This window comes from Kogia breviceps, chromosome 18, assembly GCF_026419965.1.
Source record: "Kogia breviceps isolate mKogBre1 chromosome 18, mKogBre1 haplotype 1, whole genome shotgun sequence".
Taxonomy (NCBI): Eukaryota; Metazoa; Chordata; class Mammalia; order Artiodactyla; family Physeteridae; genus Kogia; species Kogia breviceps.
In genome coordinates, this window is record NC_081327.1 from 2,066,854 (window position 1) to 2,081,121 (window position 14,268).

The 14,268-nt window shown below is 39.5% G+C and overlaps 1 protein-coding gene across 6 annotated transcripts in view; it reads left to right on the forward strand.

Annotated features, from left to right (window-relative positions):
* The window catches only part of ZNF470 (zinc finger protein 470), a 39,679-nt gene extending 25,872 nt beyond the window's left edge, over positions 1-13,807 (forward strand). For 3 of the 6 annotated variants that reach the window (XM_059044604.2, XM_067020013.1, XM_067020012.1), the window contains 5 exons: positions 376-499; positions 2,006-2,097; positions 6,970-7,096; positions 7,271-7,366; positions 9,589-13,807. In XM_059044604.2, coding sequence (XP_058900587.1) covers positions 2,038-2,097; positions 6,970-7,096; positions 7,271-7,366; positions 9,589-11,462 — 2,157 coding nt within the window. In that variant the 5' untranslated portion in view covers positions 376-499; positions 2,006-2,037 and the 3' untranslated portion in view covers positions 11,463-13,807. The remainder of the gene's footprint in view (positions 1-375; positions 500-2,005; positions 2,098-6,969; positions 7,097-7,270; positions 7,367-9,588) is intronic. The other 3 variants (XM_059044605.2, XM_067020016.1, XM_067020017.1) reach the window with 2 other exon arrangements.
* Positions 13,808-14,268: the final 461 nt, after the last annotated feature.

Here is a 14,268-nt window from a genome sequence, read left to right on the forward strand (position 1 = left end):
TTATCACCGTGGGATGCGACTTGAGAGGAAGGCGAGATTCACAGCTTCGTCTGGAAGTGCTGAGGGATCCTAGTCTTTCCATGCCTTAGTCACTTTTTAGTAGATGAACAAAAATACTCCCCCATTTCTTTCTCACACTTCTCTGTCTCCCGCTACCCCCCCACCCCACCCCAGCCAGAGTGAGTAAAGAGAGAGAGAGGGGAAAGAAGCACTGCTCATAGCCCTGTTGTTCTTTGCTTGTTTTACTGCATGCAGTAACAATAGGTAATGTTTACTGAGTGCTTACTGTGGCCCAGACACAGTTCTAAGACCTTTTGGGTATGTTAACACCTCACAACATTATGAGGTGGAAACGATCTTATCTCCTTTTTATAGATGAGAACGCTGACGTATAGAGAGGACAAGTAATCACTAGTAAGTGGAGGAGCCAAGATTCACATCCAGGACAGGCTGACTCCAGAGCCCCCCTCTGTACTGGCCCTCATGTAATCCCCTTGAGGTGGGTATTCTTAACCACTTTTTTTTTTTTTTTTTTTTTTTTTTTTGTGGTACGCGGGCCTCTCCCGTTGCGGAGCACAGGCTCCGGACGCGCAGACGCAGCGGCCACGGCTCACGGGCCCAGTTGCTCCGCGGCACGTGGGATCTTCCCGGACCGGGGCTCGAACCCGTGTCCCCTGCATCGGCAGGCGGATTCTCAACACTGCACCACCAGGGAAGCCCTTAACCACTTTTGACAGTTGAAGAAGCTGCCCCTAAGAGTTCAGATCCCAAGACCTCCACTGAGCAAGGTTTTTTTTCTTAAACTTTCTGACCCAGTTTGTTATGTAAAATGAAGATGACATTCTGTACCTCATAGGACTGTTACAAGGATTAAGTGAGCTCTTATCTGTAAAGCACTTCGTGTGGTCCCTGTCACATAGGAACTAGGGCTCCGTAAGTGTTCATTCTTATATTCATCATTATAATAATGCTTTGAAAAAGCAGTGGAGTTTACTGGAAAGAAACCAGAATTGAGTCAGATAGTTTTATCCTCTTGCTGATTGAAGAAACTGGGCTGGGGAGTGGGGGTGGGGGTGGGGTGAGGTGGCCGGGGACTTCAGAGCTATAGTTTGTCAGAAAGCAAAAGGAGAGCCTGGGTCTCCTGACGGTTTTTTGGTCCAGTTATCTGTAAGCCACATGGACTCTGTTGTAACAAAGGTAATACCTCTTTCTGGGGAAGATGGCTTTTTTCAAGTCTCATATACTCTTTATAAGTCCTGAGTAGTTAGTTGCACATGAGGTGTTTTTTCTGTTATATACTGGTGTCTGCTTGAGCATATAACTCGGGTGGTAGAGTCACGAAGACAGGTTGATGACTGTGCTCCATTATTATTATTAGTGTGTGTGTGTGTGTGTGTGTGCGTGTGCGCGCGCGCGCTACGCGGGCCTCTCACTGTTGTGGCCTCTCCCGTTGCGGAGCACAGGCTCCGGACGCGCAGGCTCAGCGGCCATGGCTCACGGGCCCAGCCGCTCCGCGGCATGTGGGATCCTCCCGGACCGGGGCGCGAACCCGCGTCCCCTGCATCGGCAGGCGGACTCTCCACCACTGCGCCACCAGGGAAGCCCTGTGCTCCATTATTTACAAGCTGTGTGACTTGTTCAAAAGACTTCACTTCCCAGAGCTTTCACGTGTGAAACAGTGACAATATTCCCTATTTTCATTGAAGGTCGTGAAGGTCATATCAGAGTATGAATATATGCAGCACGCCTAATACATCTCTGTTGTTAATGAGTGGGTGGTTTTAAACAAGAGAGAGATTGTCCTCAGCCTGAAAATCCGGAGCAGAGCAGAACCCCAGCTGTAAATTATAGGTTTCCCAGGGAGTGCCTGGACTGTGAGAGGAGGGTGGAGTAGGAATAGGGGAGTGAGAACAGAGGGAGCTGAAGGGAAAAGTTTCTAGGTTGTGATTATTCGAGCTACTCACCGTTCCTAGAGTCTCTCACCGTTCCTTTCTCTTCCTCCCAGCTGTGCCCTCTCAGGATGAAGCCCTTCTCCACATGAGGAGCCAGGAAAAGGAGAAGGTGATGGGAATTGAACTTCTTAAAGCCATGTCCCTGGTTAGTATTCCCTTGCTTTTCAGGATTTGGTAATGTTTGTTTCCTTCTGAAAATTGTCCCACTTTGGGGCCTGTCTCCTATTCCCTCTCTTTCTGACGAGTAATGGGGCTATAGGTAGCTTCAAACAGCCCAATACACTTACAGAGCTTCCTCTTTTTCCTATTCAGTGTTTATTCTTCACTCAAGAAATGACCGACTGTGAGCCCCTCCCTTGTACTCATTTTTCTTATAAGTATTTGACAATACAGAAATACAGTCCTTAGAGGAGATTTGAGAGCCACGATCTGCCTAGTTCCTAAATCCCCATCCTTGCTCTCAGAGAGCTTACTATCTGTTGGAGAAATGAAAAGGTAGCAAACATTTATTTTTACAGTGTGATCAGTGCTGCAGGTGGGGAGTGGACTTTCTGTGGAGTGGAGGGGAAGGGCCATTAATAGCCCAAATGAGTGCCTTTGGGTGAATTACAAAAAGGTGCCCCTTCATCTGTACTGATGAAGCTCTGTGATAGGCCACAATCTGGCAGAAGGAAATCTGCTTATTTTAGGTCCCTTTTGCTACCTTCGTGAGAAATCCTGCACAGTCTTACTCACTGTTGGAAGGAGGAGGCATTGGGATGGCTTGAATCACAGAAAAGGGATTTCTGAGTTGTATATTGAAGGAAGTGGAGGAGATCTGCAGGCGCAGGTGAGATGGGTGACATTTTCGCCAGAGTAAACAAAGATTTCCCCTCCCTACTTGACTGGAGCCATAGTGTCTTAAAATGCCACGGAATGTACTACATCATTTTTTCTCTCTAGGATGAATACCATAATCTATTTAATCAGCCCTTTGTTGTTCCATAGGTAAATTGTTGCCAATATTTTACTATTTAATAGAGAGCATTGCAGTTATCATCCTTGTATTTGAATTTTTGCCCTCATCTCTGATTTCTTTGGACTAAATTCCTAATTTTTCATTTCTTGCAGATTAAGAATTTCTCACACTTACTCTACTCCAGAATGTTTTTAATATTAATATCTTATTGACCAATAATAGAACCTTAAGAACTATAATTCATGTTCTGATTAAACTGCTGAACAAGTGTCACCAGCAAATTCATTATAAAACTATAAAAATTGGTACATAAATTTTAAAATCTAATCAAATGAAAACAACTTAGAATATTAAAATTGTTTTATTTTACATCAAAGACACAATAAGCAACTTAAAGCCAAGTACGTTTTTTTAAAAAAAAAACAGACTTAATGCCACAGAACATGTACTACCAATGAAACTTGTTTGTTAGAGCATATGTACATTTTAAACAAAAGCATTATTGTTATTGGTCAGAAGAATATATTTTAAGAGTGCCAGAGTATGGTATAAAGGTTAGTAACAAGGACTCTGGAACCAAACTGCCTGGGTACAAATTCTAGCTCCATCATATACTAGATATATCACCTTAATTTCAATTCCCTGAACCGTAAAGTGGGAATAATAATAGTACTTAATTTATAGGACTGTTGTGAGTATTTATGAGTCAATATATTTTAAGTGTTTAGAAAAGTACTTGGCACATAATAAGCACTAGCTATATGTGCTACTGAAGAACTACAATGTGATGTTTAATGCACAAGAAGCACTGAACATCTGGAATGTTTATATTTCCAATGGAATATTAGTTTTAGAAATAATAATATTTTGCACTGAATTTGGGAGAGTCCTGGTTTTGGGTAATGGACTAAGCACATTCCACCTGTCTTTCCCACTGAAAGCTGGGATGCATGCATGCATGCTTCAGAATGCATGAAGAAGCAATTTGAAGTCTCTAAAAAGTACATAGGCAGATTGGGAAAGAAGCCCAAAATGTGAAGTTCCACCAAACCTGCAGTGTGATTACCTTTTTTTTTCCTCCCAGTATCTCTTAACATTGATTCAACAAGCACAGAACTCAGAAGTGGGCATTGGCATGGATAGAAAGAACTGCAGGAGAAACTTTCTAGTTTAGACTCAAGAAGTGGGAAAGGGATCTAATGCTCAGAATGAGGGGGAGGGGAGCAGAAATCTCCCTTTTAAAGTGGTAAGTGCACAATGGAATGGAATAAATAAGGCCCAGTTATCTGGCCAGAGAACGAAAAAGGGGAGCCCCTGGGAAACAAAGTACTGGGGAGATCCCAGAGAGGGAGGATGTCACCCACATCAAGTTGTTTATGATCTCCTAAGCAGCTCACTCTGAGCTGCTCATGTATGTATCTGACCCTGAAGAGCATACCATAGTCTATGAGAATGAACTAAGGTTTCAGGCTGGCCTTAGACCAGGCTGGCCACTGACTGGTGCATAAGTAGGACAAAGGTGAATATCACTGCACAGGGTTGAAAATGGAACTTCTGTTGAAACCACCACCCACAGAAGGCTGGTTAGAACTTGCAGCCTGAACAAAATATCAGCCAACATTCTCCATAGAATTTAAACAAGACGTAGAGTCTCATAATATCCAGAATGTCAGAAATATAATCCAGGGGCTTCCCTGGTGGCGCAGTGGTTGAGAATCCGCCTGCCAATGCAGGGGACACAGGTTCGTGCCCCGGTCTGGGAAGATCCCACATGCCGCGGAGCGGCTGGGCCCGTGAGCCATGGCCACTGAGCCTGCGCGTCCGGAGCCTGTGCTCTGCAACGGGAGAGGCCACAACAGTGAGAGGCCCGCGTACCGCAAAAAAAGAAAAGAAATATAATGCAAAACTACTCAGCTAATGAAAAACTAGGAAAATTTCAATTTGTAGGGGAAAAGGTCACCACCGGATACTAACGTTGATGTGACACCGATGTTGGAATTATCTGATACTTTAAAGCAGCTGTTATAAAAGTGCTCCAACAAGTAAGGTTGAACATTCTTAAAACAAGTGGAAAGATAGTCTCAGCAAAGAAATAGAAAATATGAACAAGAAATGAAAAATATAGTAACCAAAATAAGCTCACAGGATGGACTAGTGGCACAATAGAGATGACAGAGAGAGTCAGTGAACTTGAGGAGAAACAAACTATCTAATCTGAATAACAGCGAGAAAAAAGATTGAACAAAGCCTCAGGGTCCTATAAGACAATACCAAAATGTTTAACATTTCTATCATTGAAGTCCCCCAAAAAAGAGGAGAAAGTGAAGTGTAGAAAAAATATTTGAAGAAATAATGGCTGAAAAATTACCAACTTTAGTGAAAGACATAAACATGTGTCTATAAAGCTCATCAAACTCCAATGTGATGAACTCGGAGGAATCCCTACCCAGAAATGTCATAATCAGACTGCTGAAACTAAAGACAAGGAAAACTTCAAAAGCGGCCAGAGAAAAACGGTGCTTAACATACAGGACAACAGTGATTTGGATAACTGGATTTCTCATCAGAAACCATGGAAGTCAGAAGTCAGAAAAGTAGAACAACTTTTTAAAAGTGCTCGAAGAAAAGAACTGTCAACCCAGAATTCTATGTCCAGTAAAAATAGCCTCAAGAAGGTGAAATAGTTTCTCTTGTGAATGAACACTAAGAAAATTCATAGATTTTTAAAAGAATTACAAAAGGAAGTTCTTCCACTAGAAATTATATCAGAAGGGAATTTGGAACATTAGGAATGAAGGAAGTGCAACAAAAATGGTGAATATTTATATGTAAATGCAATAGATTGTTCTTTTGAGGTATTTAAAGTATCTTCAACAGTTGAAACCAAAACTAATAGCTTAGGTTTGCTGAGCTGGACAGGATTTGAACATAGGTGATCTGGCTTTAGAGACCATGTTCTTAACTACTATAGCATACTGAAATTAGTAAAATAAAATATAGGTAAAACGTTTATTGAAATACTAAACCAAATGTTTCACCTCTTCCTGGCCTCCTGCTCTTCTTTCTTTCCCATCTCTCCTTCATAATTTTCATAGGTAAAAATTCTTGAGTACTTAGCCAGGTACTGTGCCTGTTACTTCATTTAATCCTCACAGTGCTACCATGAGGTAGGTACTAAAATTATTACCATTTTTTTAGGAGGGAAATCTGACTTGGCAAAGATCACCCAGCTAGTAAGTGACAGAGTCTGAATTCTTTGGAATAATAATCTAATCTTTTTCTCTGGTTTTATTTAAAACTCATTCTTAGATGTTGGTATAAGTGAAATCACAAAAAAAAAAAAAAGGAAGAAATGAAAAATCTGCCATCAACCATAGAACTGGCCTCACTTCCTGGTTGGTTAGAAATTCAGCCCATGTAACAAAACACAGGTTACCTGTCATGTGCTTACCTCATATCATCTCTTGATACTTCTCAGCAGATTATCAAAAAATAACTTGCCAAATGAGTTCTCTCCTAAATATATTTGTTTTTCAAAACAAAATAATAGTGCTGGGCATTTTTTTCTTTCATTCTTTTTAGGCATACCTTTTAATATCTCTAGAACACTAAGATGTCTTAGAATAAATTGTGGAGATAGAAGGCATACTCATCAGGTCAGCTTCATTCCTTGAAACTTTCTATTGCAGTCCCAGAGCTCTTTAGTTTTTCCATGTAGAAAGTGAGCTAACTCCTAACATAGATAAAATAATTTAGTGCTTGATGATATTCCGTTTTGAATGCAGTCAACACTTTTTTATTTGAGAATGTCTTCTCACACCATAAAATGCTTCAAGAACAGAGAGTTATCGCTCATATTTTTTCTTTTTCTTAATATACATAAATATAGGCAGAAAAGTTTTTCAGTAAATAACTACATGACCTTGATCGTTTAGATCCTCCCAGGGCAGTTACAATTTTTTTTTTTCCCAAATGTGAACAGCATAACTCTTTACCCTAAGGCCAGGTAAGTCAGGGCATGAACACTGATTGAGCAAAATTATATTTGTGTCATTTCAGGATTCAGTGTCTTTCACGGATATAGCCATAGACTTCTCCCAAGATGAGTGGGAATGCCTGAATCTTGCTCAAAGGACTTTGTATAAGAAGGTGATGTTAGAGAACTATAGGAACCTGGTTTCATTGGGTAAGAGTATATTCCTCCTTCCACCTCCCCCTAGGAGTCTTTCTACTTCAGTAGCCTTTCATGACTATATCAGCATTTTCCTACAATGTTTCTCTTCTCTCAATACCATTTAGACTGTCATAGCTCTGGAATATTCCCAGCATAGCTGATTTTCTTATTTCCTCTTATATGCAGGTCTTTGCATTTCTAAACCAGATGTGATCTCCTTGTTGGAGCAGGATAAAGAGCCCTGGATGATGAAAGGAGAGATAACAAGAGGGCTGCCCCCAGGTAAATGCAGGTTAACTAGAGCTGGGAAAACTATCCTAAAGGTGTTTCTTCCCTCTAATATTTGCTGGAAAATACTCTCAAAGTCCTTCTCAAATTGAAACGTCTTGTTCTAACACTATGTTTTTTAAAGATTTTATTTATCATTTATTTATTTTATTTATTTTGGGCTGCATCAGGTCTTAGCTGCAGCATGCAGGATCTTTGTTGAGACATGCAGGGTATTTCCTTGTGGCTTACAGGCTTCTCTCTAGTTGTGACACGCAGGTTTTCTCTCTCTGGTTGTGGCGCACAGGCTCCAGGGTGCGTGGCCTTGTAGTTGTGGCACATGGGCTCCAGAGCATGTGGCCTCTGTAGTTTGTGGTACGCAGGCTCTCTAGTTGAGGTGCGTGAGCTCAGTAGTTGTGGCACGCGGGCTTCGTTGCCCTGTGGCATGTGGGATCTTAGTTCCCTGACCAGGGATCGAACCCGTGTCCCCTGCGTTGTAAGGTGGATTCTTTAACGCTGGACCACGAGGGAAGTCCCTCTAACACTATTTTTTAAGTGGATCTTTTCTTCCCCACTGGTACGACATACCACCTTTACCTTTAGTGATTTCCTATAAATACCACAGTCTGTTTCTGAACTCTGTTATGTTCCATTGCTGTTTACCTAGTTCTGCTCAAGTACAGTATTGTTGTAATCATCCCTGACTTCCAACATTTCTGAGTTCTTTCGACAGATTTGTGTTTAGTTTTTCAAACTTGTTTAAGTATTTTCCTTTCTTTAAGATGTGACTTACCAAGTTAACAAGTATTATAGCTATGTTCTTCTCTCTGCTTTTAATTATTTTTCTCTTTGGTGTTTATTTTTTATTGTTGTTGTTTCTTTTTGTTTTGTTGTTTATGGTTTTTTTTCCCCCCTTCAATTGGAAAGGTTTTAGTTCTACAACTTGTTAACTTTATGACTTCATCTATTTTTAAATTCATCCACTTGAGATTCAAAACATTGTCTTTTGATACCAATATGAAAGATGAAGAAATTAGCCCACTAATGTTACCTCCTCTCTCTTTGTCCATCATCTTCCCACTTTTACTGTACCTATTGGGATTTTTGACTCAGGTTTTTTTCTTCAGTTTATTAATTTTTTTCCCTGTCATGCTTGAAAGCTGTTTTTCTGGTTTACAAAGCCAGATAATAGCCTATAGACATATATTGCAGGGAAATGAACTTCAAGTGCAGAGGTTAGTTTATTCTGTGGCCTGTAGTGTGGTCTTTCCCTGCTTTCAGTTCTCAAAGTTTTTAGAAGTGGACGTTGGTAGGTCACTTATAGCCCTAATGGTGTACATTAATAAATAATTAAAAAAATGAATTAAGCATCCAATTCAAGATATTAGAAAAAGAACACAATGAATCTCAGGGAGACTGAAATAAGTTATATATAGTGATTTATACTGCTAGAGATAAAAGTAGGAATAAATGAATCAGAGAACAGTAGATCTAGTGAAAATAAATCCAACATAGGCTTCTTTAGAAAACCAATAAAATATATAAACTATCCAGACAAATGAAAGAAAATACAAGAAAAGAAATAATGGTAAATGACCACTGACGCCTAAGTACATAAGAGAATCATACGATCTATTTTTGGAATGCAAGTCTCTGTAAATAATTTGAAAACTTGGATGAAATGGATGATACTTTACGAAAATATAATAACCACAACTGACACCAGAGATAGAAAATTTAAACAGACTGGTTACCATTGAAGAAATTTTGAAAGTCATCTAAGAACTGCCTCCCCCAAGAAAATAAGCCACAACCCCAAATAGTTTTACAAATAAATTCTATAAAGCCTGTAAGGAACAATATCAACATTGTTTAAAGTGTTCCATGACAGAGAATAAAAAGGAGAACTATAAAAAATGTGTTTATAAAGACAGCATAACATTTGATACCAAAATATTAGCAAAACAGCATCCAAAAAAAGGAAATTACAGACAAAATCAATTATGAATATTGGTGCAATATCTTGAATAAAAAGTCATGTTGAAATAATATACCAGAGCCAAGGAGGGTTTATTCAAGAAATGCAAGGGTGGTCACACTGCCTAACTTTAAGAACTGTCAAAAACACATACCTTTGTAGGCTTCAGCAACTGTTTTGATTCACATGGTTTCATTTGAAAGTTTCCATTCTTTTGGCATTAAATAAGGGAGATGTTTGCTTTCTTAATATCTTTCAGACTTGGAGTATGTGTGGATGAGAAAGGAATTATCTCCAAACCAGGACATCTATGAGGAAAAATTGTCCCAGGCAATGATAATGGAAAGACTTACAAGCTGTGACCTCGAATGTTCCACATTAGGGGAAAACTGGAAACGTGAAGACCTGTTTGAGAGGGAGCTGGTAAGTCAGAAGACACATTTTAGGCAAGAGACAATCAGTCATATAGGTACCCTTATTGAGAAAGGAGACCACTCTAACAAATCTGGGACAGTTTTTCATCTGAATACATTATCTTATATAAAACAGATGTTTCCTATCGAAGAGAGAATATATAATTTTGACACAGATAAGAAAAGCTTAAAAGCACGCTCTTTTGTGAAAAAACACAAGCAAGTCTATGGAGAAAAGAAACTTGTGAAATGTAATGACTGTGAGAAAACTTTCAGCAAAATCTCAACTCTTACTCTTCATCAAAGAATTCATACTGGAGAGAAACCCTATGAATGTATTGAATGTGGGAAGGCCTTTAGCCAGAGTGCCCACCTTGCTCAACATCAGAGAATCCACACAGGAGAAAAACCCTTCGAATGTACTGAATGTGGGAAAGCTTTCAGCCAGAATGCTCATCTCATTCAACATCAGAGAGTTCATACTGGAGAGAAACCTTATCAATGTAAGCAGTGTCATAAAGCCTTCAGCCAGCTTGCACATCTTGCTCAACACCAGAGGGTTCATACTGGAGAGAAACCCTATGAATGTATCGAATGTGGGAAAGCTTTTAGTGATTGTTCATCTTTAGCTCATCATCGAAGGATTCACTCTGGGAAAAGACCCTATGAATGCATTGACTGTGGGAAAGCTTTCAGGCAGAACGCTTCTCTTATACGTCATCGGAGGTATTGTCACACTGGAGAGAAACCGTTTGATTGTATTGATTGTGGAAAGGCTTTCACTGATCATATAGGACTTATTCAGCATAAGAGAATTCATACTGGAGAGAGACCTTACAAATGTAACGTGTGTGGGAAGGCTTTTAGCCATGGCTCATCCCTGACTGTCCATCAGAGAATTCACACAGGAGAGAAACCCTATGAATGTAATATCTGTGAGAAAGCCTTTAGCCATCGTGGTTCACTCACTCTTCATCAAAGAGTTCATACTGGAGAGAAACCCTATGAATGTAAGGAATGTGGGAAAGCTTTTCGGCAGAGCACACACCTTGCCCATCATCAGAGAATTCATACTGGGGAGAAACCTTACGAATGTAAGGAGTGCAGCAAAGCCTTCAGCCAGAATGCACACCTTGCACAACATCAGAAAGTACACACTGGAGAGAAACCATACGAATGTAAGCAATGTGGGAAGGCCTTCAGTCAAATTGCACACCTTATTCAACACCAACGAGTTCATACTGGCGAGAAGCCTTATGAATGTGTTGAATGTGGGAAGGCCTTTAGTGATGGCTCCTATCTTGTTCAACATCAGAGGCTCCACTCTGACAAAAGACCGTACTCATGTCTTGAATGTGGGAAGGCATTCAGACAGAGGGCATCCCTGATCTGTCACGAAAGGTGTCATACAGGCGAGAAACCTTACGAATGTAACGTCTGTGGGAAAGCCTTTAGCCATCGTAAATCCCTTACTCTGCATCAGAGAATTCACACAGGAGAGAAACCGTATGAGTGTAAGGAATGCAGCAAAGCCTTCAGCCAGATTGCCCATCTGACTCTGCATAGGAGAATTCATACTGGAGAAAGGCCCTATGAATGTAAAGAATGTGGAAAAGCCTTTAGGCAGAGTGTACACCTTGCTCACCATCAGCGAATTCATACTGGAGAGTCATCCTCAATTAGTCCCTCCTCTTCACCTGCATACCACCAGGTCGTCTAGCTTCAATATTCTAAATCTATCTATCCACTTCTTTCCAACTCGTGCCATTATCATGGTCAAAGATGCATCCATCTCGTTTGGATTTCTGCATAGCGTTGCAACCATTTTCCCTCTTGCTTCCCTCAAGTGCATTTTTAGCACTGTAGCCAGCTTAATCTTTTTAAAATAAAGAACTATATTCATGTTACTTTTCCATTTGAAACACTTGTTTTGAAGAATATGTTAGATAATCCACTTAAAGGGTTTAGCATGCCTTCCTGGGCTTATAATTAATGCTATTAAGGTAGAGTTTTCCTACAGTTATGTTCAGCTGCAAATGTAATGAACCAGTAGGTCAAGACTAAGAGGCCTACAAATTTTAGAGTAGACGGAGAACTCTTTACTCTCCTAGTAGGTAGGAAAAATGAACACATTCAGAATTGAAAGATGGTATGATATACAGGGTAACATGGTGGCTTGCACCTCCCTCTATGAATAAATATAATGACGTCTAGCATTGTTGATGAGACAGTCTCACCTCACCTGGCACTTACAAGTGATAACAGGCCCGTTAGAACAGGTAGAATGTAGGACTAACTAGGGGGTAGTATTAAAAATGAACGAAAATGAACACGCTAGAAAACTTGAATAGGTTAATAGCCATGAAATAAACTACAAAAGGTAGTTCAACACTTTCACCTGTGGAAAAGCATCACAAACAAGCCCTGTGATATTTCATTGTTCTAAAGCATAAAATAAATACAGTAAAGCTTTCCATCTTGTTCTATGAGACTGACAAGACTAATACCAAAACAGGAAAACATATATATTGCAGTTGGCTTATGAATGTGGATGTTAAAAGTTAAATATTTTTTAAATATTAAAAAACAGAGTAAATGAAAAGCTAGACGTCTCTCTATAGACAGACTCAGTCTGGCAAAGATATTTCTCCCCAAGTTAAATACGTAAATTCATTGATAGTCCAAAAAAAGTCCCTATGTGTTTTTAAGTTGACAAGCTCATTTTGACCATCTAGATAGTACTGTGATATAGCAAAGAGTGTAGTACTGTAGTAATCATTAAATTAACATTAATGGAGCATTTACTAATGTTCCAGGCATTGTTTTAGGTGCTGGGGATACAGCAAGGTGCAAAATGTACAAAAACGTTTTTCTTCACAGATCTAGTGGGAGAAGACAAACTAAAAATTGAAATACTATATAGTAAGTATGTGACATGTACATACTTGTACATGATGAGAAATGATCTAAAGAGGGAGCCAGGGAGTGCTGGGAGGGAGTGCTTTACTCCCCCAGAACATATGGGCATTAGAACCAAGGGACTAGGGAAAAACTAGTTTGGGATTTGGTTTTGTTTTGGTAGTGGTCTTATTGAGATAATTCACATACCATACAATTTGCCCACTTAAAGTATATGATTCAGGGAATTCCCTGGTGGTCCAGTGGTTAGGACTCGGCACTTTCATTGCCATGGCCTGGGTTCGGTACCTGGTCAGGGAACTAAGATCCCATAAGCCGTGCGGCGCAGCCAAAAAAAAAAAAAGATATGATTCAATGACTAGTATGTTCAGAGTTGTGCAACCATCACCACAGTTAATTTTAGAACATTTTCATCACCCAAAACGAGATCCCCTGCCCTTTAGTAGATACTTTTACACCTAGAGGAGAATACTTACCTAGAGCACCTCCTACACCTGAAGGTACCTGGAGTACCCAGAGCTCTCGGGTTTCCTCTTGGTTGTTGCCTGTGGCCATGTGATGGGAGCTCTTATCCAGAGGACACTGGAAAATGGAGCTTTGGGGCTTCCTCTTTACTTCGGTATCAAGGCTAGGAGATGGACGGTCTTATCCAGAGCGTGCAGGGGGTTTTGACTGCCCTTATATATGATTAAAAGGATTTTTCATTTCAGTGGGGCAAAGACGGATTTATCAGATGGCCTTGGGACAGTTAGCTCTCTGGAAAGACATAGATCTATACTTTGCACACTGATGAAGTTCTGACAGATTAGAGATCTAAAGGTACAATATTAAAGTACAAGAAAAATTTAGAATATTTCTATAACCTTGGTTTGAGGCAGACCTTCTTAAGCATTACACATAACCCAGGAGCTGACATTAAACTGAGTAACACTTCTGTGTGGAAAACATCAAAGTTAACATAAATGAGAGACTGAAAGAAAATGTTTGCAACAAATATGACAAAGGGCAATAATTCCTGATATTTAAAGCACTCTTAGAAATCAGTAATAGTAGCATCTGCAACTCAGAAAAATGGACAGAGCTAACAGCCTCTTTAAAGATGAAATAAAAACAGCTAAGGAAAATTACCCACTATCATTAGTAATCAAGGCAATGCAAAATAAAGGGATGATATATTGACTTTTTCCCCCAATAGATTGATTTTAAACCACAAAAGAGTGATAATATCCAGTTTTGGTGAATGTGTGAAAAACAAGACAGTTCCATTGTTTGTTATATAAATTGCTGTATGTATAGACCATTTGAATCAATATTTCTCAGAAACCAAAGTGTACACAGGTAGGTAAATGTATAATGGGAAACATTTTTAATGATAAACTCTTAGTAACTTAGGGTAATGGGCAAATGGGTAAGTTAATTATGTTGTATTCTTTCAATAGAATTACACACAGCTGTTGAAAAACTATAAATGTGTTTATAGCCATAAGAGATAGTTGTGCTATATTAAATGAAAATAATTTTTTCAGACCTGTATTCTAGTATAAATTCATAATCATAATATCAAAAATAAAACACAAAATACATGTTTTTCTGTTTTCCTCTGCCCA